The 24,607-nt window shown below is 39.5% G+C and overlaps 1 protein-coding gene across 1 annotated transcript; it reads right to left on the reverse strand.

The window, feature by feature from the left end:
* Nucleotides 1-466: 466 nt before the first annotated feature.
* On the reverse strand, nucleotides 467-19,485 carry FBXO30 (F-box protein 30). The gene is made up of 3 exons (XM_069599297.1): nucleotides 19,201-19,485; nucleotides 8,392-10,441; nucleotides 467-3,357 (listed from the first exon to the last, which is right to left on the reverse strand). Exons 2-3 carry the CDS (start codon nucleotides 10,423-10,425, stop codon nucleotides 3,154-3,156), a joined length of 2,238 nt encoding a protein of 745 aa, XP_069455398.1. The 5' UTR covers nucleotides 10,426-10,441; nucleotides 19,201-19,485; the 3' UTR covers nucleotides 467-3,153.
* Nucleotides 19,486-24,607: the final 5,122 nt, after the last annotated feature.

Here is a 24,607-nt window from a genome sequence, read left to right on the forward strand (position 1 = left end):
GAAGGCAGAGGAGAAAAGTGAATTCAGGTATTTCCCTCCTTCTTAATATTTGCCTTTATCTTTCTGGCTAGCAAAGACTAAGGAATCAATAAAGACTTCTCAAATGACAACATACTTGGCCAACACACAAACCTTTTCATGCTTAAAAGGCTAGACAGATTGTTCCGACTACAAGTTTTAGAAAAATACTATTGCTAGAAACTCTTCAGCCGTTCAACAGCCCCAGGTGGGACTACTTTCAAGAAGACACTGAAGGGGCGGAGTAAAGCTAACTATTTAGTTTTCCGTATTAAATAAAAATAGTAATAATGTTCACTAGTAAAACATGGGTGAGCAATGATAATCATCAAGGAATTCCTATAACATGCAGAAAATCGCACTATAGAAACAGTATGACTGTGTCTCAACTTTGTCAAACAAGGATAAATATTTTATTTAAATGTTTTTTTCAAGTTACTGAGCCATATAAAGGAAAATATTAATTTTATTAGAACTTGAACAAATACTACACAAAGAAAACATTTTAACAAAATATGGTGGCATAACAAAAAGAAAACAGCCAAAGATGTGTAAAAGAAAATAAAAGGTGAAAAATGGTAAATATCTCATGATCTAATGTGAAAATAAGGAGTCTAAACTTAAAAGAACAAGGATTTTTAAAAAGCACAACCATAAAACAAAAAGTTAATGTTTGTGCTATCCCAACCAGACATATTCTTCAGCAAAACTTCAAGAGGCAGAATTATATTATACAGTATTTGATATCTTACTTCTGACTTTTTCACATAAAGAGACTGTTTATGGAATTCAAATCTCACAGTTCAAAACAATAGTTTAAGCACTGAGAAATAAGTATTCTACTAATTAAAATGACAAGTGAGGCAAAACAACTAATTAGTCTTCAATGCTGTATTTTTCAACTGTAATAAGGACTTGATCCAACCAAATCAGGTTTTAAGCAATTCAGAATTCTTTTGTAATGCCCAAAGAATGCCTCTTCCCAGCCCGATTGCCATATATGGGAATCAAGAATCTAGTTAACAATAGAGCACTCTTAGGGACAAATGTAGGAAGAGAAGACAAAACAGAGTTTTGAAATTTTATATATAACAAAGTAATTTGTAACCATTTCAGACTACCAAATGCCAGAAGTTACCTAAATTATTTACGTACATGTCCCCATCTTTGCCATTTATTTCTTAATATTGATATATTCATTTTTTAAACTGACCATATCAGGTTAATGATAGCATAAATCAATTTGAAAACTGTAATAAAATACCTCAAGAATAGGTCTTTGAAGATATTTCTGTTAAATTTTGATTTATACATAAAGGTGCAATTCTTACTTTTTTGGTACAGAAGTGTATGGAATACTAACCTGGAAATGTTTTAAAGAGATTGTCAACCAAGACAGGCTTCTCTGCAGTTTATGATTGTCATCTTAAAAGGACAGCAAATGTCACATTTTTACATGTCTTAAAACAACATAATTGTGATTTTTACAAACACCGAAAGGCAAAAATTTTAAACACTTCTGAAAAAAGTTAAGCCCTCTGCACTGTGAATATCTGGAATTTATTCACAGAACATGCCCAACTCAAACTTAAAATGGGGCATACAGTCAGTTGTCCCTTGGTGTCTGCAGAAGATTGGATCCAGGACTCCCTGCAGTACCAAAATTCACAGATGTTCAACTGCTTCATATAAAATGGCACAGTATCTGCACATAACCCATGCACACCTCCCATACACTTTATATCATCTCTAAACTATTAACAGTATCTAATGCAAAGATTGAAGGCAGGAGAAGGGGATGACAGAGCATGAGATGGTTAGATGGCACCACTGACTCGATGGACATTGAGTTTTAGCAAGCTCCAGGAGTTGGTGATGGACAGGGAAGCCTGGCATGCATTGCAGTCTATAGGGTCACACAGAAGCAGACAAGACTGAGCAATTGAACTGAATGCAATGAAAACACCATGTAAATAATTGTAAATATAATGTAGTAGTAGTGTAATGTTAGTCGCCCAGTCATGTCTGACTCTTTGCGACCCCATGGACTGTAGCCCGCCAGGCTCCTCTGTCCATGGAATTCTCCAGGCAAGAACACTGGAGTGGGTGGCCATTTCCTTCTCCAGGGGATCTTCCCAATCCATGGATCAAACCATGTCTCCTGCATTGCAGGCAGATTCTTTACTGTCTGAGCCACCAGGAAAGCCCAAATATAATGTAAGTGCTATGTAAATAGTTGAAGATGAGTGGCAAATTCAAGTTGTGTTTTTTGGAATTTCATGAAATTTTTTTTCCCAAATATTTTTCATCCTTCGATTGAATCCATGCATATGCAGATATGAAGGGTCGACTGTATCGTCTTCTCTCCAAATATCAAATTCCTAGCAAATATATACAATTTCAAATTAAATTCACAGGCTTTTTGTTTTGTTTTGCTTTAACCTGTCACATAACATTTGCCATGAGTCTTTGGATGTGGCATCTAACCAAAAAAAGCTGCAAATGGTAACTCTCTGTATGAGAGGTGTAAACACAACAGGAGACAACATTTTTGTGGACTTTTTTTAAAACACGACAAATGGCCTTATCCACATCATTCACGATTTAAATATTATGTATACATTACAGATCATCTCCATATCAACAATTATGTAAGGGGAACACTAGAAAATAAAAATTTTATAATGTTTTTATGCAGTGCTTAAGCAACTGAATGCTTTATCTGAAGAGCCTATGATGTAAAAATCAGAATCAAAGTTTTGCTTTTTGAATGCATGGGTTGTAACCCACAGAAAATGAGGAATAAATTGGTCAGGATCTTGTTAGTTTAAGAAGCAAAAAAATGTAAGAACCAAAATATGCACACCATTAAAAATACTAATTCTGAAAATTATGTAGCTAAAAATTAAATCACCCTGTCCAGCAAGTTCCAAAAAATTCACACATTTCAAATATTAAGGCAACTTTTTCCCAACTAATCAGTACTTTATAAAAATATATGTCACTTCAAAACATTATATACATAGTGACAATAAATTTAGCTAGTTGTAATCTTTAATACATTAATAAAGTGTCACATATTACAAAGAAATTATACTAGGAGCTTGCACATATGTGCAAGTGGAATTTGACTTTTTAAAGTACAGGTTTTAAAACTGAGCGAAGTGAACGTCCCTCTTTAGTGAGTTCTCGCGTCACGCACATACACGGCAGTGGGATCGCTTCCTCCCGCTTCTCTACAATGTTGTAACTGCACTTCTTCAGGTGGTCAGCCATGCTCAGGATGTCAGCAAACTTCCATTCATCGACAGAACAAAATGCGGTACTGAATCGCCATACCTAGAAGAAAACTCTACTTCAGGTTTAAACCAGTCAATTTATAAGAATTAAAACATTCATTTCTAACTGTTATGAGAAGTAAGTTTCAAGTGGCTTGCTACAAAATTCATTTTGATACAAATCTTTTTATTAAATATTTATAAGATAACTTCTATGACATTATGACTTTAAGAAATCTAATAGCAAAAAGGAAAAAACTTAGCATTAAAAAATCACATCCAACCTGGCTTATTAAGCAATTTTTAATTTCTATAGAACATTTAGAGTCACTTCCTAAAATAATATACACTGTACTAGATTTTCATCCTACCCAAAGGACTATGTATATAGGAGATATTGATAATACAAGTGTTTTTCCTCCAAAAAAATTTCCATGACACCATATGAAGTATACTAAAAAACACTCTAGGATACTGTGCAGAGAACCTTTTCTTTTCACTATTTATAAATAGTAATGGCATTTAGTAATACTGACGAATACAAGTTCTTCTGCATATAAGTTAAATGTTTCTGGAAATTTCTGTAGAACTTTTTGTAAAATGAACAGTTCTTAATTCCATATCAATAAACAATGCATTTCTGGGAAAAAATGCACCTAAGAACTTTCGGAGAAGGCTTTCTTGACGAGATAAGATCTGAGGAATAAGCAGGATATACCAAGGAGATGAGGATCACAAGCTCCAGAAACAGCTTCCCAGGTCTGAATCCAAGGACATGTTACTTAACCAGTTTTTTAATCCATAAATAGGGACAGCAGATTAAATAAATTAATAAAAGTGGACACTGTCTATACATTTCAAGCATTCAAATGGAGGTTTCAGGGACAGTGTACTCAAACACCTTAAGGCAAGAAGAAAACATTCAACAACTACTAGTAAATTCCATGGCTGGAATATAAAGGAAACTGAAGAGGCAAGTAAGGACAAACTTATGAAAACTCTTAAATGTTTCATTAAGGAATCTGCCCCTAACCCAGGGCAATGGATAGACATTTTAAAAGTTTTTAAGCACTACAGCATAAGAACTGTATTCAAGAAATTATTTACCACTCTACATCTTCTACAGGCAATATGTTGGAGAGGGACTCAGTTGGAAAGAGAAGCCCAGAAAGGAAGTGGCTGCTACAGTAACCCAGAAGAGAACCACAGGCGGGACCAGCCAGGGAAATAGCAGTAGAAAAGCTTGAGAGGCATGAAGAAGGGGAGCAACCGGACTGTGGGAATACCAGGAAAAGGAAACAAGGAGGGTAAAAAGGGGCTAACCTTAACTCCCAAATTCCTAGTTTAGGCAACTTAAGAGATGATAATGCAACTTTCTGAGATTAAGAGGGGTAGAGAAATGGAGTAGGCTGGATATGCTGAGTTTACTGAAGATAATCAAATGGAGATGTCTAGCAGGTGCCTATATATAGTGACCTGGAATTCAGAGGAGAAAATGGCCAGGGATATACACATGTAAGTAATTTGTATAAATGATGGCAATTTAAACTCCACGAGTAGATGACATTTTCTGTAGTGACAGAATCCCCAGAAAATATTTCACCTCATAGATCAATACTAGTGGGCAAGGACAGAAAGGGACCATGCTCTGAGTGTCCCAGTCCAATGGCAGAAATACACAAAATCATGTAGTAAATGAAGACACACACATACTCACATATACATAGCAAGTATGAAATTTTCTACATAAAATAATTAATGTGTGCATTTACTGGTCAAAGCTTCAGGAGAGCACAGAAGCAGATGCAAAATTCTCAAAAACTGGAGCAATGAAAAAAAAAAAAAAACCTGGAGCAATGAGTCAAAATAAGAGAAAACCTAAGGGTGGTAAAAACAAAGTACCCAGAAATATGACCCCTGTTCAACCAATATGAAGGTTATCAAATTTTTTTATACTTTATGAAATCAGTTTCATATTATAAATGTTCTAAAATGAAAAAACACTTTCAAAGACAGCTGTAATGCCTTCTAGTTTCTACTGGACAGTGCCTCAAACAGAAGCTGGCAAAAATAAGATATCACACAAGGAAAATGGTGGAGCTAGGCTTTGTTCCCAGACCTGCCTAAATCTCCTGGTCAAGCTTCCAATCTGCAACACACCCTTGTTCCATGCTAAACCCACAGTCTGCACCAATAACAAATGCTACTGCCCTTATTTCACTTCAAGCCATCTCCACATCCATGCATTTTGTTTTCTATATCCCAAATTGACACCGTCAAACTGTGGTGATACAGAAGACTCTTGAGTCCCTTTGACTGCAAGACGACCTAACTAGTCAACCCTAAAGGGAATCAACCCTGAATACTCATTGGAAGGACTGATACCAAAGCCCCAATACTTTGGCCACTTGATGCGAAGAGATAACTCACTGGAAAAGATACTGATGCTGGGAAAGACTGAAGGCAAAAGGAGAAGGGGGCAGCAGAGGATGAGATGGTTGGATGGCATCACAGACTCAATGGACATGAATTTGGGCAAACTCTGGGAAACAGTGAAGGACAGGGAAGCCTGGCCTGCTGCAGTCCATGGGGCTGCAATGTGTCAGATGCAACTTAGGGACTGAACAACAATACCCCAAATACTCCACTGGTCACCTGCTAGTAGTAAATGTTTTTTTCATGTCTCCTTATTTAAGTTTTACTTGTAACAACCAACTTCTAAGAAAGAAAGGGCTAAGAATGTACAGAAGCTGCCAACTGCAAGCAATTAAAAAGAAACCTTCTTCTTGATTCCTCCATAGTCCTACAGTGCTAATGTGCCGGGGGCCAGCGTGAGGAACTCCGCCCATGGCAAAGGTCATGAGGAAGGAGGCTTGGCTTACGCAAAGGCGTGATCAAGCCTCAGGAAACCCCCTGTTCCTGAGCATCTACCCCCAAAAACAGAGTCTATCTACTTTACTGTTTCATGCTCTCACCTACACCTCTGACTTTATGGGGGGCTGTTCCCCACCGGTTCTCTTGGAGAAGGAGTAAACGTGCAGTTCAAAGTCAATAAAAATTCCTGGGCATGACAAGAGTGTTTCAACTTAAGGACTCCTCTGAAGGTTCTCTAGCCTGCCTGAGTGGGTTCGTCCGGCCACATGTGATTGTACAGCCTCCCAACCATGAGAGGCACAAGATGCTTTAAAACTTTCTAAATACAGACTCTTTTGAGAAGTTAGAAAATTATTAGTATAGTATAGTGGGTTGATTAGGAATTATATTGGTGAAGGGTTTTTCATTTATTGTGCCAATAGTTACTGCTAATTCCCTGCCCTGGGTGTGACAAGGGTGTCTCAGGTCAAACCTCTCTGCTGACAGACTAGCTTGTGTGACAACCTATCAACCATAAACAGCACAGAGAGTTTGGAGTATTTTGAGAGTCTTAATTAGCATAGGGCTTTTATCATTGTTGAGTCAATGATTGCCGCCAGGCCTCCATATCCTTAGGCACCTGGGAATATATTAATCAATGTATTTGGAATATAGAAAAGGAAATATAGTAGTTTTTAAGGTTAGCAATACCAGACTTTTTGAGTTAATGAATTTTCTCTTTTGTAATAGATCACTGTACTTTGTTATAAATCACTGTGTCCTTGGTATGTAAAAATGTAACTTCATCACTATCTTAAGACTAAATAGATCTTAAGGGGAGCATTGGTGAAAGGATTTTCATTTGTTGGGCTGATGTTTGCTGCTAAATCTCCATATTCCCTGCCCTTATAATGAATATAACTAGCATATAGGAGAAATAAGTATTAACCTTTAAGATTAATCATGTTAACCTTGGGTTAAATAAATTCCTTTCTTGATTGTAACTCACTACACCCTCACCCTATAGGAATGCAACTTTATTTGGAGGGTGGTGCCTGGTTTAAGAAAAAACACCCTTGGAAAAAATAAGTTTTTTGGTTATCAGAAAGAAAGGGTAGTAAAATGTCACCAGGTCTCACAGCCAGAAGATGATGTAAAACCCCTAAGACCTTTTTTTTATACATTTATGTGAAGCACCTGATTTTGATAAAGGTCAGGACTGCTGACCCCCGTGTGACTCTGTATTCATCCCTATGTGTAACAAAAGGTATTTAAGCAAACCCCAAAATAAAGAAATCGGATCAGTTTCCGGAAAGACTGATTCCCCCATGTTGCTTCTTTCTTGCTCTCCGTTTTTCTGGCCGAATTCCCATCTGGTGCATGGGTACCCACCAAGTCTGCTATTTTGCCTGGGCTTCTAAGATCGGACCGGGGTGGGGGGGGGCCTCAGCGCCTCCTCTCCTTCGGGAGAATGGGAAGACGCTTGCGGCCTACGTAGGTGGTGATTGGTATTCCATGTGAACCAAGTTATTCAGCCTCTTTTTCTCTGCTAATTTTCTAATCCTTCTCTATCTGTAATTAAATAAGTTATTTCCAAGGATGCCGACTCCATCCCCACCTTCGAATCACCCTGGATCCAGGGGGCTGTACCCCGGCACAAATGTTTCAGATGGAGCCCAAATTAGAAAGAAGGTGGTTAATATGGACTCAAGCAAAGGGAGTTGTTTCAGAAGTGAGTAGGTACAGAACCCCTCAACTGCAGAACTACAAGTGGCCTCTGTCATACGACATTAGAATCTAGTTCTAGGATGTCTGCAGTAAATATGTGATTATGACTAACAATGTATTCACATTGTTATTATCTTTATAAAAAAGTTTGTCATCATACTGAATTATTTTTAAGGATGGTCAATTTCACAATGGGCTTCCCAGGTGGCATTAGTGGTAAAGAATCTGCCTGTCAATGCAGGAAACATTAAGACATGGGTTTGATCCCTGGGTCGGAAGATCCCCTGGAGGAGGGCATAGCAACCCACTCCAGTATTCTTGCTTGGAGAATCCCATGGACAGAGGAGCCTGGCAGGCTATAGTCCACAGGGTTGCAAAGAGATGGACATGACTAAAGCAACTTAGCATGCACGCACGCAATTTCACAACAAGGATGATCAATTTCACAGCAACAACATTATTAAGTGCCTATTATATGTCAAATAAGGAATTGATACAATTAAATGACACCAACCTTTTCTTTGATCTGCCATGACGAATTTCCTTCTGGATACTTCTTTTTCCCCCACTGAAGTATGACCATTCCGCGAGACTGGAGAAGACTGCCACATACATCCCTCATTAACTTGGATACACATGAGAGCTGGCATAAGCTGAAGCCATCGAGAAACCCTGCAATATGTTGCAGGACTTCAAAAGGAAGACTACTTAGATGGTCACTATGTAAACCCAGCACACAGTTTCTAGCAGGCTCTACTAACACTGTGGATACAGACGGCTGAACTCCAAATGACCGCAAATGGTGGTCATGTATAATCTTTGCTCCTTGTGTTGACGGACAAAATCTACGCTGTGAATAGGTACAACCATAATATGCTAGAGGACACCTCTGTTCCATCCAGCCGTTGAGTCCAGCATGAATGTCACCATGCACATTCTTAAAATGCGATGAAAATTCTTTTCTTCTAAATAATTGTCCACAAACAAATGTAAACATTGGACGCTGCTTGGGCTGGTACCTAGCAACACATTCCAATACTAAGTCCAGCCCCAGTGTCTGAAAAGGGCTTGGATTTGAAAGCTGTGGGTTGGCATGATCACAAGCTGAAGCTGAAGCTATTTCCCCAACCATTGTATTTGTAGCTAAAATGGCAGATGGAAGTGAAAAAGTCTGAGTCCCAAAGTCAACGTGATAAACATCAGCCATTCGACTATCAGATATACCTCTCCCACCTGGAGAATCTCCTAGACAAAACAGTAATGCTGCTGTGATTAGATCTATTCCCTGGAGACCCATTGGATCTTCCGCAACTTCCAAATCTGATGTATCTACTGCTTTATCTTCCTTTGGTTTAGACCAACATGAATTCGAAAGAAATTTGAATGAAGGAGGGTGACTGAAAGATAAGACATCCACATTCCGTAGGTCCCCTAAGTCTACCTTTTTCCAACACAAGTCTTCATCATCATCTGGCATGAGGATATGCTGAACTGTGCCATTAGGCAAAGCATCAGGTGGTATTACTTCCCTAATTTGTGCTGCTACTAAAAGTGAACTAGAAGGTTCTGAAGAGCCATCTGATGCTACACATTCTCCATTTGTTAAGTTACTTTGTTTTGAGTCAGTACGTAAATCCTGGTTCTGCTCAATGACCTGTGCACATATATCTTCCAAAGGAAAGCCATTACAAAGAGCAGGAGTGCCGTAAGAACTGGCATCCAAGTCACACAATAAATCACTTGAGCCATTTTGTTCCAACTGGGCACTCTGACTTGCGTCCTTATGGTCAATCCCACCTACTGCTCCCATCTCATCCTCATAAAGATGGTCCTGGTCTTTCGGGTTTCTATTCTGTAAGCTTTCTCTGGCATTTTGCTCTTCATTCATTTCATTTGGGGAAGCACAAAGACTCGTACTTAACATGCCAATGTCTCTTGTAGCAGTATTCAGAATATCTAAAGCAGCAGCCAAACTTCGGGTTGTTTCAACAGTAGCTTGATACAGTGCACCATAAGATTCTTCATCAACAGACACCAAACCATTAGTATGTGGTATTTCTGAGACACTTGGTTTAACTGAGATCTGTTCTCTAGGTTCTGACACTTTATCAGTTGCTTTTGACATCATGGTGGCTACTTTAAGAGATTCTAAGAGCATCCGCTGGTCTTGAAGGGCCAAGGCCATATCTAATTGTGCCACTTCATCAACATCTCTGCTTAGATTTTCATATGATTTCCGGTCTGCATAACTAACTGGCCATCGGTTCCATTCCATTGTACAGCACACCACACTTGCAGGACACATTTCTAGATGTTCAGCAACTTTATTTCGAGCCATTGTAAATGGACATCCAAAGTCACTATTTAAGCAAGGCACTCGTTCAAATGGACATAGAAGTCGATGCTCATCAGCCTTACATCCATGGAAAACTGCTCCACAAACCAATGGACAACCAATCAAGTCACAGGAAATCCCAGGCTCTGGTCTTGTCATACATCGTCTACTGACACAATTAACGCAGTGCGAATGCTGCAGCTCCTCCTCCATGATGGCCAGTTCAGCTCTGGTTATTGAGATGGAAAAGAAATAAGATGTTAGGCAAAAAGTGGCTGATTTTTAAAACAATGTTTTAAGAATAAAAATCAAATCATGAAGGTATATTGGCTTACATGAGAATGAAATATATAAAATAAACATATTTAATGAGTTTATTTTACATATAATTGATCCATCTTGAACCAACTTAAGAACATCAATTCAAGAAGTCAAAAATTCATTTTTACATAACATGCAACAATCTGCTCAAAAGGCCAAACGTTTCAAAATATAATACTTAAATTCTAGTATATTATGTAGTGTATAAATTAATGTCAAAAACAAATTAATGCATATTTAACTTCGAGATTTCAGAGAATACTTGTATCTTTTTACACTTTACTTAAACTGATTATGATGTACCCCCACATTACACAGACCTCATCATATTCCTGAAACAGAATAATTTGAATTTCATGAAAATATTTAACTAGAATCTGATTAGAAGTTTTCTTTATATTCTTTCTAAATACATCAATTCACTTCAGATTTCAGCTACTGACCTCTCCTTCTACGTATGCCTTAAGAAATTCTAAAACAAATCAAGAGAGTAAGCCTTATTATTAATAAAACACAGAGGGCACTTAACCAAAAAATGTAAGTTCTAGCTCCAGTTCTGTGACAGTGGGCAAACCACTTACTTCTGAGGGCCATGGTTTCCATTCATTTATTCAACACTTATTTATTGTGTAACTGCCACGTACCAGACCCTGTGTTTGGTATGGCAATAATTAGGAGACACAGTGCCGCTTCCCAAGGAGCTACAGCACAGGGTCAGAGATGAAAGTAAAACCATGCCACTTTTTAATATGACTAATATGACAGAGAAAATAATTAATATGGGAAGAGAGTAGAGAATTCACAGCGGTCTTGAAAGATGAGGAGTCTTAATCATAGGAGGGTAGGGTTAGAAAGGAAGAAGGGTATTCAGTGCTGAAGCAACAGCATATGCAAATACAGAACGCAAAAACTGGCAAACCCGCCGAGGGACCCTCAGGTTTCCCAGTGTTGTTGGCTCACAGGTGACATGCAAAGTTCCTGTGAGAGATGCGGCCGGACAGGAATAAGGCAGATCATGGAAAGTGCACTGTATGCTATTCTAAGGAGTTCAGACCTCAAGTAGTTAGAAATCACTGAGGATTTTAAGCAAAGAAATAGCATCCATAAAATAACATGAAAGGATTACAGATAACTAACGGTCTTTCCTGCTTTTATCAAGACAAGTTTTATACACAAAGAAGAGAAGGCACTGCCACAATGCACCGATTTAAATCATAATTACTAAGCCTGTTCAATGTCTTCTTTTCTATAAATCTTCAACTTCTTTAATGGCTTGTTCCTATTAGCAGCAAAACCTTAGAAGGCTATTTCATCTTTAAACCCTAAGTAATAAAGCAGTATCTTCCTTTTGCTACTACTTTGTTCCTATTCACTCAAGCTTTCAAAAGAAAAACAACAAATAAACAAGCCCTGTTAACGTCCCATGTACTCTTCAGCCCTCTAATGTGGCTTTATTTTTACAACCACTCACTAAAACCACTGCATGAAGATTCTCAGTGCTAAATTCAAAGGGCATTTTTTTCCACACTCATCTTTTTAGCCATTACATCATTTTGTTGACTAATTCCTCCTCCTTTCCGAACTACTATCTTTCTTTAGTTTCTATGATCTCACATTTCCCTGCTTTTTCCCCTATCTCTGGTTATTCCTTAATCTTTTCTTCTAAAATATTTCTCTTCTTCAAGGATTGATGTTATTTCTGGTTCAATCTATACATTCTCCCAGGGTGCTCTCAATTTCTCAAAAGCTTCAACTGCCACTTATATGCTGAAAACTTATCTGTACCTCCTGCCCAGATCCCTCGTCCAAACTTCAGATCTCCACAGCTACTTACTTACTATATACTTCCACTTGCATATGGCACAGGTAACTCACCTCAAAATTCCCCAAATTAAATTAATAATTTTCTGGATAAGAAGCCAATTTTTAGCCTATTTTCTTCACTTTCGTGCATAAGAGATTGCTAGCTCTTTCAATATTGTTTTCCATAAATTCAATCTTACATCTAGGTGGCTAATGTAAAATAGTTATTTCCCAGATTGCTATCTGTCTCTAAGACAGACTTAATTTTCCTCAAACTCAAATAGCAAAAGTCTACCATTGACAGAGCTTTGGTGATTAAGCAGCAAAGTTCTGAGTTGATATTATGGTATGCACTGCTGCCAGGGACAGAAGAAAACGAGGCACACATTTATCAACAAACCTGCATTTTAAAATGCTTTTTAAAATTACAAATTATGAATACTTATGAATATTTATCCCTATAAAATTTAAAGCCAAGGAAATGACCTATAAATTAAAGATATACTGCTAAAGGGGTCAAAATAGAACAGATGACAGGCTAATGATGACATCTGTAACTTATGCAGAGAAACTTTAATAAGAAGACAAGTTTTACTGAGTGATTAGATTGTGGAAACAGCTGCAGCTTTCTTATTTTGCAACAACCAGACTGAGTTCATCTCACATGCTGAAGGTTATAAACTTGACTGTTACTAAGAGAGAAACCTAAAAATACAAGCAGTTCCAACAGAAGTGACCAGTGCTCTCAGAACTAGTAGGAACACTTTATGTTACATGCACATCACATGACCACACCAGACAGAACACATCTCAAAACATCCCTTAATTCAGATGTGTTTAAAATAGCAACTGTTACAAACAACTGAGTTAAGGCATAATAGCAACAACTTTAAAAGGCAAAAGTAGAAGGCTCTCAAGGTTCAAAATAAATAGACTCCTCCACACTATTCCTCCTTCGGACAAATGTTTAAAAAAATAATAAATAAAAGTATCCACAGCAATAAGTCCATAACATTTATTATTTATTGAAGTAAGCTTAAAGGAAAAAGGAACATTAACTAGGTACTCTATCCTTCTTGGTATTAATATATACCATGTTAATGTCACTTAATCCTTGTAACAGCCCAGAGAAAACTGAGGTACAGAAAGGCTGTGACTTAGCCAAGGTCATCTACCTAGTAAGCGGCAGAGCTAGGACTGCAATCTGTATCTGATCAATATATATGGACAAAAACAGATATGCTTACTTACTAAAGTTTAAGAAAATAACACAGCACTTCAGTAACCAGTGATTCAATTTTAAAATGTTGTTTGAGGAATGGAGGTTACACAACTTTGCTTTGCTTGTAGTTTATCCCAGCACTTAATCACTCTTGTGATCAAGAAAGTCTTTTTGGTCCTTTCTAATTATAATAGCACATTACTTTGCTTTGAACATTAGTGTTTTACTAAATTATTTTTTTAAAAACTTACATATGTACTGCTCAATATAAATGTACAAATTTACTGTTTGTAAACTGAGCTGTTTACTCAAAACAGTTATACAAAGAAGCAATCAAGTTTGAGTCCATTTTACAATTAAATATATTAAGGTCAAGAAAGTCTTTTTGGTCCTTTCTAATTATAATAGCACATTACTTTGCTTTGAACATTAGTGTTTTACTAAATTATTTTTTAAAAAACTTACATATGTACTGCTCAATATAAATGTACAAATTTACTGTTTGTAAACTGAGCTGTTTACTCAAAACAGTTATACAAAGAAGCAATCGAGTTTGAGTCCATTTTACAATTAAATATCTTAAGAAATAAGATTTTTAAGAATGTACTAGACAATACCCAAAGAGTATTCTTGGGTATTCTTTCAGAATTTAAAACTTTCAGATCCATCCTCTTTCAAAATCGCTATTATCAAATTAAATATGCCTCCTAAAAATATTTCACAATTGCTCAGGAATTCTATGAAACAAGTTTAAAATGCCGATCCCTGATTTATCAGTTGAACAGTGACACAGCAGGTCCGGCAGAAAATATATTGCTACAACTGAGCTTCAAGCTCAAGATGAGCTTAATTTAAAACTCCTCAATATTAAGTTTTTTAAAAACTCTAAAACAGAATCGTAATCTTCCAAATAACATATCTATTTACACTTAAAGTTGAATGACTGAAAAAAGTTTCATTAGACTGCAAAATATTATAAATGATTAAATGCTTTACAATAGTTTCGATGTTCTCCAACAGAAATTCTAGGCCAACTCATAATCCAAGTGGCTGACAAGTAATCCATAAAAACAATTTTAAGACATGGCATTTGCCCATACAATGAAATGAGATCTTTTTATTTAAGGCTATTTCTAGACATAAAGATATTGCCTTCAAAAAAGAATTATTTTTCCAAATTCACGACAATACATAAGGCAATAGATAAAGAAAGAATTGCAAATTAGCATGATTTTAAAATATGCTAAATCAAGTCATCCAAATATTCAACACAATGTGCTGCCTCAGGCTGATCTTAAGGTGTGCCTCTGACTCAAAGACAGACAGACACAGATACAGACACACACATATACACACACACACACACACTCCCTCTCTCCCCCCTTTCCTGTTGTCTCAAATCTTTATCAGCTTAAATGGTACTTTTCCACATACCCAAAGGCAAGGTATGACACGGATTCCATATACTCATGTGTTCATTACACACTGCATTTTTCCTTGGTAATACTAGTCATGCTGCTCTTGCTGTTTAGTCACTAAGTCATGCCTGACTCTTTTGTGACCCCATGGACTGTAGTCCACCACGCTTCTCTGTCCATGGGATTTCCCAGGCAAGAATTCTGGAGTGGGTTTCCATTTCCTTCTCCAGGGGATCTCCAGTGTTCCTTGTATTCAAGATTGTGCCTTGTTTAGAGACTTGTTTATTAATATGAGCAAAATTATTATAGTATAAGAAATAACCAATGGATTCCAAAACAATTCTTGATCCATGGAAAGCTACATACATCATAAAAACATACTTTATAAATCTACTATTAGTCAACCAGATTGACTCAAAATTAAAAATTACCTCATTGTACCTTCTATAAAAAGTCAAAAGTATTCAAATATTTACTGAGTATCTAGGGCATATGTTCCAGGCATTATATGTGGAATAAGCTAAATTGTCCATCAAAAAAAGCAACTCAAAGGGAAAAATAAATCAAAGAAAATTAATTTCAACCTTCCATTGTTTAAAATAATAATAATAATACAAGGCACAGAAGGAAATGTTTAACTGTATATTTTCTTTAACTTTTTAATGAATCCTGCAGTCTGGTTACAGGTTACTGACTATACACGGATGCAATTCAAAAAGAATAGCACAGATTGAGGTGTCCACATGTGTGCAGGTGACTGAGTACGTAGAGGGTGAGGAAAGGAAGTGGCATCAGTCTACTTCCTTAATATTACAAGCAATATGATATCAGACCTTTACTGACAAAGGTCCGTATAGTTAAAGCTATGGTTTTTCCAGTAGTCATGTATGGATGCGAGAGTTGGACCATAAAGAAAGCTGAGTACCAAAGAATTGATGCTTCTGAACTGTGGTGTTGGAGAAGACTCTTTTGAGAGTCCCTTGGACTGCAAGAAGATCAAACCAGACCATCCTAAAGGAAAGCAGTCCTGAATATTCACTGGAAGGTCTGATGCTGAAGTTCCAATACTTTGGCCACCTGATGTGAAGAACTGACTCACTGGAAAAGACTCTGATGCTGGGAAAGACAGAAGGCAGGAGGAGAAAGGAATGACAGAGGATGAGATGGTTGGATGGCATCACCAACTCAATGGACATGAGTTTGAGCAAGCTCTGGGAGTTAGTGATGGGCAGGGAATAATGGCGTGCTGCAGTCCATGGGATTGCAAAGAGTCGGACATGACTGAGTGACTGAACTGAATGATATTAGATTAAAAAAATTCCACTGAGACAATAAAATGTTGCTTCAATGAAAGGCTGAAATAGAACTATAGACAGACTTACTCATTAGTTAACCAGTAGGTCTATGACTGAAATTTCATATTTAGCAATCAGTTCTGACTCCTCCAGAGAGAGTCTCATGCTTATTGCCTAGTCAGAGGTGCTGCTGCACAATAAATACAAACACTGCTGCTGATTTACTAATCAGGTGTGCTCAGTTTTAAAGGCCATAATAAAAACATAACTTTAATTGGATATTTTATTTTACTGGTATAAAAAAGGGGGCTGGGATGACTAGCCAAGACTGAAAAATCCAAGATCATTAAACTCCCATCTCAAACTACCTGGCCTACTGATGAGTTCAAAATGGCTAAACTGGTTACACAGTATACATTCTTTTATTAAATTTTGGTTCTGACTTTTTTTAATAGAATGATGACCTAATTATGTGGAATTTTGTTTTCAAGTTTCTACCCTTCCAGTTATGATATAATCAAAACATAAATCTTGCATTTCTAAATATGGTCATAGGTAACTGATCTCAAAGTGAAAGTCCTAACTACTTGAAATTGTTCTCCACTAAATAAACGAAAGAAATTACTATAGACTTACATCAGAAATTAAAGTAACAAATATTAATCTTTAATTTCATACCAGAATCTATTTGAGTTGATACTCGGATAAAAATAATCCACCAGAATGGTGGAACTCAACTTATTACAACGGGCAGCATGGCACAGGGGAATGGGCTTCCAAGGACTCAGCTTTGTGACCGTGATGCAGTTACTCTACTGTGAAAACAACCTAGTACTCTACAAAGGCTGAATGTAATTATTAGCATGTCCAGTACAACACAAACATGTATTGCTCAGAAGACAGATGAACTTCACTTTACACAACAGACACACACATGCACAAAATTTTATCTATATATATATTTCCATATCAGGTCATTTATACTTATAAAGTTTATTAAAAACAATCATATGAGGATCTAATGCTAACATTATTCACTCTTAAAAAAAAACAGACAAACCTTTTTGGAAAAAGATTTTCAAAGACTGGGTTGTGTTTGAGGTATGCTTATCTTGTATTTAATTATTGAGCTACCTATAGTGTAAAAACCACTAGTCCAAAGCCAATCTCACTTATTTCATCAAAAATAAATTTGAAATTAAATAATATTTTATAGCCTTTTGACTGAAGACTTGAATATTAATAAATTCTACAAATACCATGTCATTTCACAGCATGTGCTAACTTCTTTTAATGAAACAAGCAGTCATGGTAACTTAGTTACAAGAATTACCAAAACCACCTGGAGTAGCATAAGGCTTATGCCATTAAAAGCCACATTTTATTAACACAATCTATCAAATAGTAAACACACATGAAACAAGACCTATTTCGGTGACCTTAAAGCACCTCTCTAACTATATACAGTATCTCAAAATATGTATTATTTTTCTTTAATAGCTTAAAAAAAAATCTCCAATGCTAGCCATACAAAAGTACTGGATTGAAATTAAATACCTAGTACACTTGGAATACATAAAAGTTTGCCTATATCCGAAACTTCAGTTCTCTGATAACACTCTCAAAACTCCACCCACTAATATTTCCAGAATCACACATACACAAAGAGCTATGTCACCGCATTAAAATACTAAATAAAAAGAAATTAGCAATTTAAAAAGTTAGCAAAACATCATGTTATCCCCAATTAAACTTCTGTAGTAAGAAACAGTGACTAAGCATAATGAACATGATTCAGCGAAAACTGTAAACTGAAAACCTGAACCCTTAGGAAAACCCTCATCTTATATTTTATGCTACTCTCTTCCCTCTTGGCCGTCAACAACTCTGGAAAAGCTTAAAAAATATGAGGACACGCAAAATGTGTTAATAGAATTTCTAGGACTCTAACGGACACAAAAATGGATTGAACTGTAGCAAATAGAAATTAAAAGCTTAGAAAGCTTGGGGTTTTGTATGTAAAGTTTTAAGTTAATCTACACTGAAACCAGAATGCCCATAAATAACTTCATCTTGGATCCAAGTCAACAAAGCAATTATGGAATAAAAGGTCAATTCCTTCCCAAGCATCTTTTATCCAAGACTTACGACAGGGCTCAGAAACAAAAACAAGACACAGGGAGAGGAGGGAATGGAGTACTAGAACCACGATAAACAACACGTTGTTCTGGCTCTATTCTCTAAATACACGCGTAAAAAAACGCGCTCAAATGAGATTACTTTGAATTCAACGTGCACGCTATGCTCCCTTCCCAGCAATGCACTTCCAGGAGACAGGACACAAACAACTTGGAAATGGTCATATCCCTCAGACCTATAAAATCAGGATATTTCTCTTTAACGAGGGCTGAGGCTAATACTAAGATCCTCTCACTTCCATGAATGGAAAAGTTACCAAGTTCACTCATCCCGTGGAGACAGTCGGCGATGCCTCTCAGTATTACTTTAACCCGTCTGTCCCCAAACAAAGCAAGTTTCTAATCTGCAAAAGGGAAGAGAAGCCGGGTTTTCGAGGATCTTAGGGCTTCCTAAGTTTAACTCTGGCTTCTCCCCCACCTACCCTCACCCACAGACCCGCGAGCCCGGGTGGCACCGAGGGGTCGGCCCACGGGGTCTGAGGCGCCATTTGCCGGCAGCCTCCAGGGCCGGCCGGGCAGCGGGCTGGGCGCGGAGGCCAAGCCGCCGCCGCCCTCTCGCCGCCAGGACCCGGCCTGGGACTCGCGGGGTCCCCGCGAGGCCGTGTTTACTCCGCCCCAGGCCCGGCCGGGCCCGCCCGCCGCAACGGCGCCTCCGGCTCGGCCGCCGCCTCTGCCCCCGGGCACAGCCCGGGCCGCGCCAGCCTCCCGGGCAGTCTGCCCCCGACACTCACCGGCCGGCCCGGCCGAACCGCGGCCCAAATCCCAGCTGCCGCGGCCGCCGTGCTCAGCTGCTCCCCGCTGTCCCGGCGCCACTCAGCGCCCCACACCCCCGTGCAACCCGCCTCCTGCTCGCCCCTCTGCCCCACCGGGCCGCCGGCTTTTCTCTCCTCCTCGGCGTCCTCTCCCGGCGCCGGTCCTCTCCGCGCGCCCCGCCCCGCTCCGCTCTTCTCCGCTGTGCCCCGCCCACCCGGCCCAGACTCCGGATCTGTGGCAAGTCGGGCGGAGACGCGCGCGCCGAGCCAGCCGGGGACGCGCACGCTGAGCTCCCACCGTCACTCGCCCTCCTCCCCGGAAGGGACGTGGCAGGAGGGTGTGGTCTGGAGTCAGAAATCGCTGGGTTCCGCGCGTTCAGCTTGCGGGGGGCGCGGGGGTGGGGAGGGGGTTCCAGCTGGGCTACACGTGACTTCTGCCCCGCAAGTCTACCAAATCTTGTTCGATTTTAGAAGCTTGTATTCCTGAACGAAATCCTAGGCACGCAGTTTTGGAATTCAAGAAACAGACCCAATTTAAAGTGACTACTTTAATTGTAGGATAAGCAACCCAGATCCCTTAATTCTGGGTGCAGCAGTCTTCCCCGTAGGTCATATTTAGAAAATGGGGCAGCTGTCACTGAATCTTAGGTGAGCAGGCCTTCCTGCAGGCTGATAGGGCCCAGTTCAGTTCAGTTGCCCAGTCGTGTCCCAACTCTGTGACCCGTGGACTGCAGAACGCGAGGCTTCCCTGTCCATGACTAACTCCCGGAGTTTACTCCAACTCATGTCCATTGAGTTGGTGAGGCCATCCAACCATCTCAACCCGTGTCGGCACCTTCTCCTGCTTTTAATCTTTCCTAGCATCAAGGTCTTTTCAAATGTCAGTTCTTTGCATCAGGTTGCCAAAGTATTGGAGTTTCAGCTTCAGCATCAGTCCTTCCAGTGAATATTCAGGACTGGTTTCCTTTAGGATGGACTGGTTGGATCTCCTTGAAGTCCAAGGGACTCTCAAGAGTCTTTTCCAACACCGCAGTTCAAAAGCATCAATTCTTTGGCTCTTTGCGTTCTTTTTAGTGGGATTCTCACATCTATATATGACTACTGTAAAAGCCATAACTGACTCTACAGACCTTTGTTGACAAAGTAATGTCTTTGCTTTTTAATATGCTGTCTAGGTTGGTCACAGCTTTTCTTCCGAGGAGCAAGCATCTTTTAATTTCATGGCTGCAGTCACCATCTGCAGTGATTTTGGAGCCCAAGAAAATAGTCTCTCACTTTTTCCATTGTTTCCTCATCTATTTGCCATAAAGTGATAGGACCGATGCTATGATCTTAATTCTTTAAATGTTGAGTTTTAAGCTAGCTTTTTCACTCTCCTGTTTCACTTTCATCGGGAGGCTCTTTAGTTCCTCTTTGTTTTGTGCCATAAGGGTGGTGTCATCTGCATATCTGAGATGGTTGATATTTCTCCTGGCAATCTTCATTCTGGCTTGTGCTTCATCCAACCAAGCATTCACATGATGTAATCTGCATATAGGTTAAATAAGAAGGATGACAATATACAGCCTTTCCCAGTTTGGAACCAGTCCATTGTTCCATGTCAGGTTCCAACTCTTTGTTGCCTCTTGACCTGCATACAGATTTCTCAGGAGGCAGGTAAGGTGGTCTGGTACTCCCATTTCTTAAAGAATTTTCCACAGTTTGTTGTGATCCACACAGTCAAAGGCTTTGGTGTAGTCAATAAAGCAACAATAGATGTTTTTCTGGGATTCTCTTTCTTTTTTGACAATCCAACGGATGTTGGCAATTTGATCCCTGGTTCCTCTGCCTTTTCTAAATCCAGCTTGAACATCTGGATTTAGAACATCTGAAAGTTCTCGGTTCACATACTGTTGAAACTTAGCTTGGAGAATTTTGAGGATTACTTTGCTAGCATGTGAGATGAGTACAATTGTGCAATAATTTGAACATTCTCTGGCATTGCCTTTCTTTGGGTTTGGAATGAAAACACCTTTTCTAGTCCTGTGACACTGCTGAGTTTTCCTAATTTGCCAGCATATTGAGTGCAGCACTTTAACAGCATCATCTTTTAAGACTTGAAATAGCTCAGCTGGAATTCCATCACCTCCATTAGCTTTGTTTGTAGTGAAGCTTTCTAAGGCCCACTTGACTTTGGCTCCAGATGAGTGATCATAGCATCATGGTTATCTGGGTCATGAAGATCTTTTTTGTACAGTTCTTCTGTGTATTCTTGCTACTTCTTTTTAATATCTCCTGCTTCTGTTAGGTCCATACCATTTCTGTCCTTTATTGTGCCCATCTTTGCATGAAATGTTCCCTTGGTGTCTCTAATTTTCTTGAAGAGATCTCTAGTCTTTCCCATTCTATTGTTTTCCTCTATTTCTTTGAATTGATCACTTAGAAAGTCTTTCTTATCTCTCCTTGCTATTCTTTGGAACTCTGCATTCAAACGGGTTTATCTTTCCTTTTCTCCTTTGCCTTTCACTTCTCTTCTTTTCTCAGTCATTTGGAACGCCTCCTCAGACAACTATTTTGACTTTTTGCATTTCTTTTTCTTGGGGTGTCCAGATTCTTGTAAGTTCTGCCTCCCCTGGGACCAAGATCAGCCCAGCAGGATTCAGGCAGCTGTTGCGAAGCCCTGATGGAGCAGCCCACCAAAGTCTGCTTCTGTGAGGGACTGTGATCCTCCACACAGACCATAGCAGTGAGGTTGACTTTGTGGGAAAGACAATTCGATCTAATGGAAAGGCGGCTAGAAGCTGCTTTTGCAGGTTACTTTGCAAATGACTAAGGGATGACGTCAAATGACATCAAATGACATCAGGGCTTCCCTGATGGCTCCCACAGTAAAGCGTCTGCCCGCAATGCGGGAGACCCAGCTTCGATTCCTGGGTCAGGAAAGTCCCCTGGAGAAGGAAATGGCAATCCACTCCAGCACTCTTGCCTGGAAAATCCCATGGACGGAGGAGCCTGATAGGCTACAGTCCATGGGGTCGCAAAGAGTCAGACACAACTGAGCGACTTCTCTTCACTTCAAGGGATGAAGAAATATCATAGAGCCATATAGAGAACTGGGGTCCATTTCCCACGGCTACTGCCATGCCTTGGTCTAAGGCCAAGGGACAGGAAGTAAAAGTGCCCGGAAGTAGTTATCCCTTATATCCCCTCATGGGCTTCTCTTGTGGCTCACCTGGTAGAGAATCCACCTGCAATACAGGAGACCTGGGTTCAATCCCTGGTTCGGGAAGAAACCTGAAGAAGGGAAAGGCTACCCACTCCAGTATTCTGGCCTGGAGAATTCCATTGACTGTGTAGTCATAGGGTTTCAAAGAGTCCAACATGACCGAGTGACTTTCACTTTCACATCCCCTTACCTCTACCCCAGTGTCCATCCCGAGGGCTCCTGCCCAGGCCTAAGGGAAGAGAAGGATAAAGAAATGATGACTAACAGTATATAAAAGCTAGTGTTAAAAAAGACAGGAAAAATTGTACCATGCATATCAGGGTCTCATTTCCTAAATGACAGGGGGTTGTAACACCAACTATTAAACAAGGACGTAATCCCTTAATAAAGGTCAGTTCCTTAAATAAACGAATTTAGCTTTTTGAAAAACTTAGTCTATTTTGATTTTGTCTATTAATAATTTGGCAGTAGATGGGCCCTGGTCCTCAGTCCCGAGTGTGAGAGCTATTGTCGTGAGAACTAGACAGAATGAATGGTGAAGCAGGCAGGATGGCCCTGTGGAAAAAGATGTGGGCAGCCGTCTATGTGGGCTGCTACATTGGCCCTCCTTTGCTCCTCGGTTTCCCTACACTTGCTCACTGCCCTGGACTGAGTGACACGTCTGCCCTGTGCTTCAGCTCTCCTCCTATCAAATGAAGGGGCTAGAATAGATGAACTCTGAAGCCCTTTGTAGCTTTAAAATCTCTTGATTCCATGTTTATACTTATTGAAATCTGGGGTTTTCCTCTTTACTAAATCACCTAGCTGACACTGGGTCACTCTCAACCCCTCTCAAGCTGAGTAATTTCAGGGGTAGACCTCACAGTCTTCTTTTCCCCCTCCATCTCAATAATTTCCTATGTGCAGGCATTAAAAAAAAAAAAAAAAAAAACACCTTTCTTCTCAACCTGTTCATTTCTTCCTGTTACCATCCTAAGCACATTCGACTTCTGCTATTGCCTGACCTGTCTTTCCTCCTCCAGTGCTTCCCACCTCAAAACTACCACCAACTTCATTCTTCCTATGACATCCATTTCGTCATTTCTCTATTCAGATGTCTATGATGACTATCTAATGCTCATGGGGTAAGTCTCAGTTCCTATCTTCAACTGCCTGAGGTAAATCTTTCATTCTAGCCTGATCAGTTTCCTTCTTGTCTCCATCAGACACAATTCCAAGTCCAATTCCAAGTCATCTGTGCTCATGTAATAATAGTAACTTCTTCCCTCCTAGCTGTGAAGCTCTGACCCCATGTCCTCCGTGAGGCACTTCTGTAGTACATCCTGCCTGTGTGCAGCACTTTGACCTCTGCCTCTCTCCACTGTCACCTGCTTCACTGGTGTACATCAGCCTACAGTATTTCCAGCCCCATGGAAGCATGTTTTGCATTGTCTTCTTATCTCCCTTCAGTATCTAGTATTCAGTTCAGCCGCTCAGTCGTGTCTAACTCTTTGCGACCCCGTGAACCACAGCATGCCAGGCTTCTCTGTCCATCACCAACTCCCGGAGTCTACCCAAACTCATGTCCATTGAGTTGTGATGCCATCCAACCATCTCATCCTCTGTTGTCCCCTTCTCCTCCTGCCCCCAATCTTTTCCAGCATCAAAGTCTTTTCAAATAAGTCAGCTCTTCACATGAGGTGTCCAAAGCATTGGAGTTTCAGCTTCAACATCAGTCCTTCCAATGAACACCCAGGACTGATCTCCTTTAGGATGGGCTGGTTGGATCTCCTTGCAGTCCAAGGGACTCTCAAGAGTCTTCTCCAACACCACAGTTCAAAAGCATCAATTCTTTGGCACTCAGCTTTCTTTATAGTCCAACTCTCACATCCATACATGGCCACTGGAAAAACCATAGCCTTGACTACCTCCTGTATAATGTAGATGCTTAACGTTTGTTTGTCACTTCCGGAACAAATAAAACATATGCTTCTCTCATTTTATCCTATCCCCATTTTCACTTTCCGTCCTATGGTTTCATTCCTCAGGAAACTTTCTCTTGGTAACTTTTTAAGAAAATAGGTCTTTTTGTTTCAAGCGGAGAGAATGCCAGGAATCACAGATTTCCTTATGTAAGTTCTCTTCTCTACCTGTATGCAACTTGGACTTCTAGAACAAAGCTATCATCTATATGACTTAACC

Source organism: Ovis canadensis, chromosome 8 (genome assembly GCF_042477335.2).
Source record: "Ovis canadensis isolate MfBH-ARS-UI-01 breed Bighorn chromosome 8, ARS-UI_OviCan_v2, whole genome shotgun sequence".
In the NCBI taxonomy this organism is placed as follows: Eukaryota; Metazoa; Chordata; class Mammalia; order Artiodactyla; family Bovidae; genus Ovis; species Ovis canadensis.

Coding starts and splice junctions, on each gene's coding strand:
- FBXO30 (XM_069599297.1), bottom strand. CDS start 10,425: ATGGAGGAGGAGCTGCAGCATTCGCACTGCGTTAATTGTGTCAGTAGA. Junction 3,358..8,391: donor CATGGCAGATCAAAGAAAAG/GTTGGTGTCATT, acceptor GTTTTCTTCTAG/GTATGGCGATTCAGTACCGC.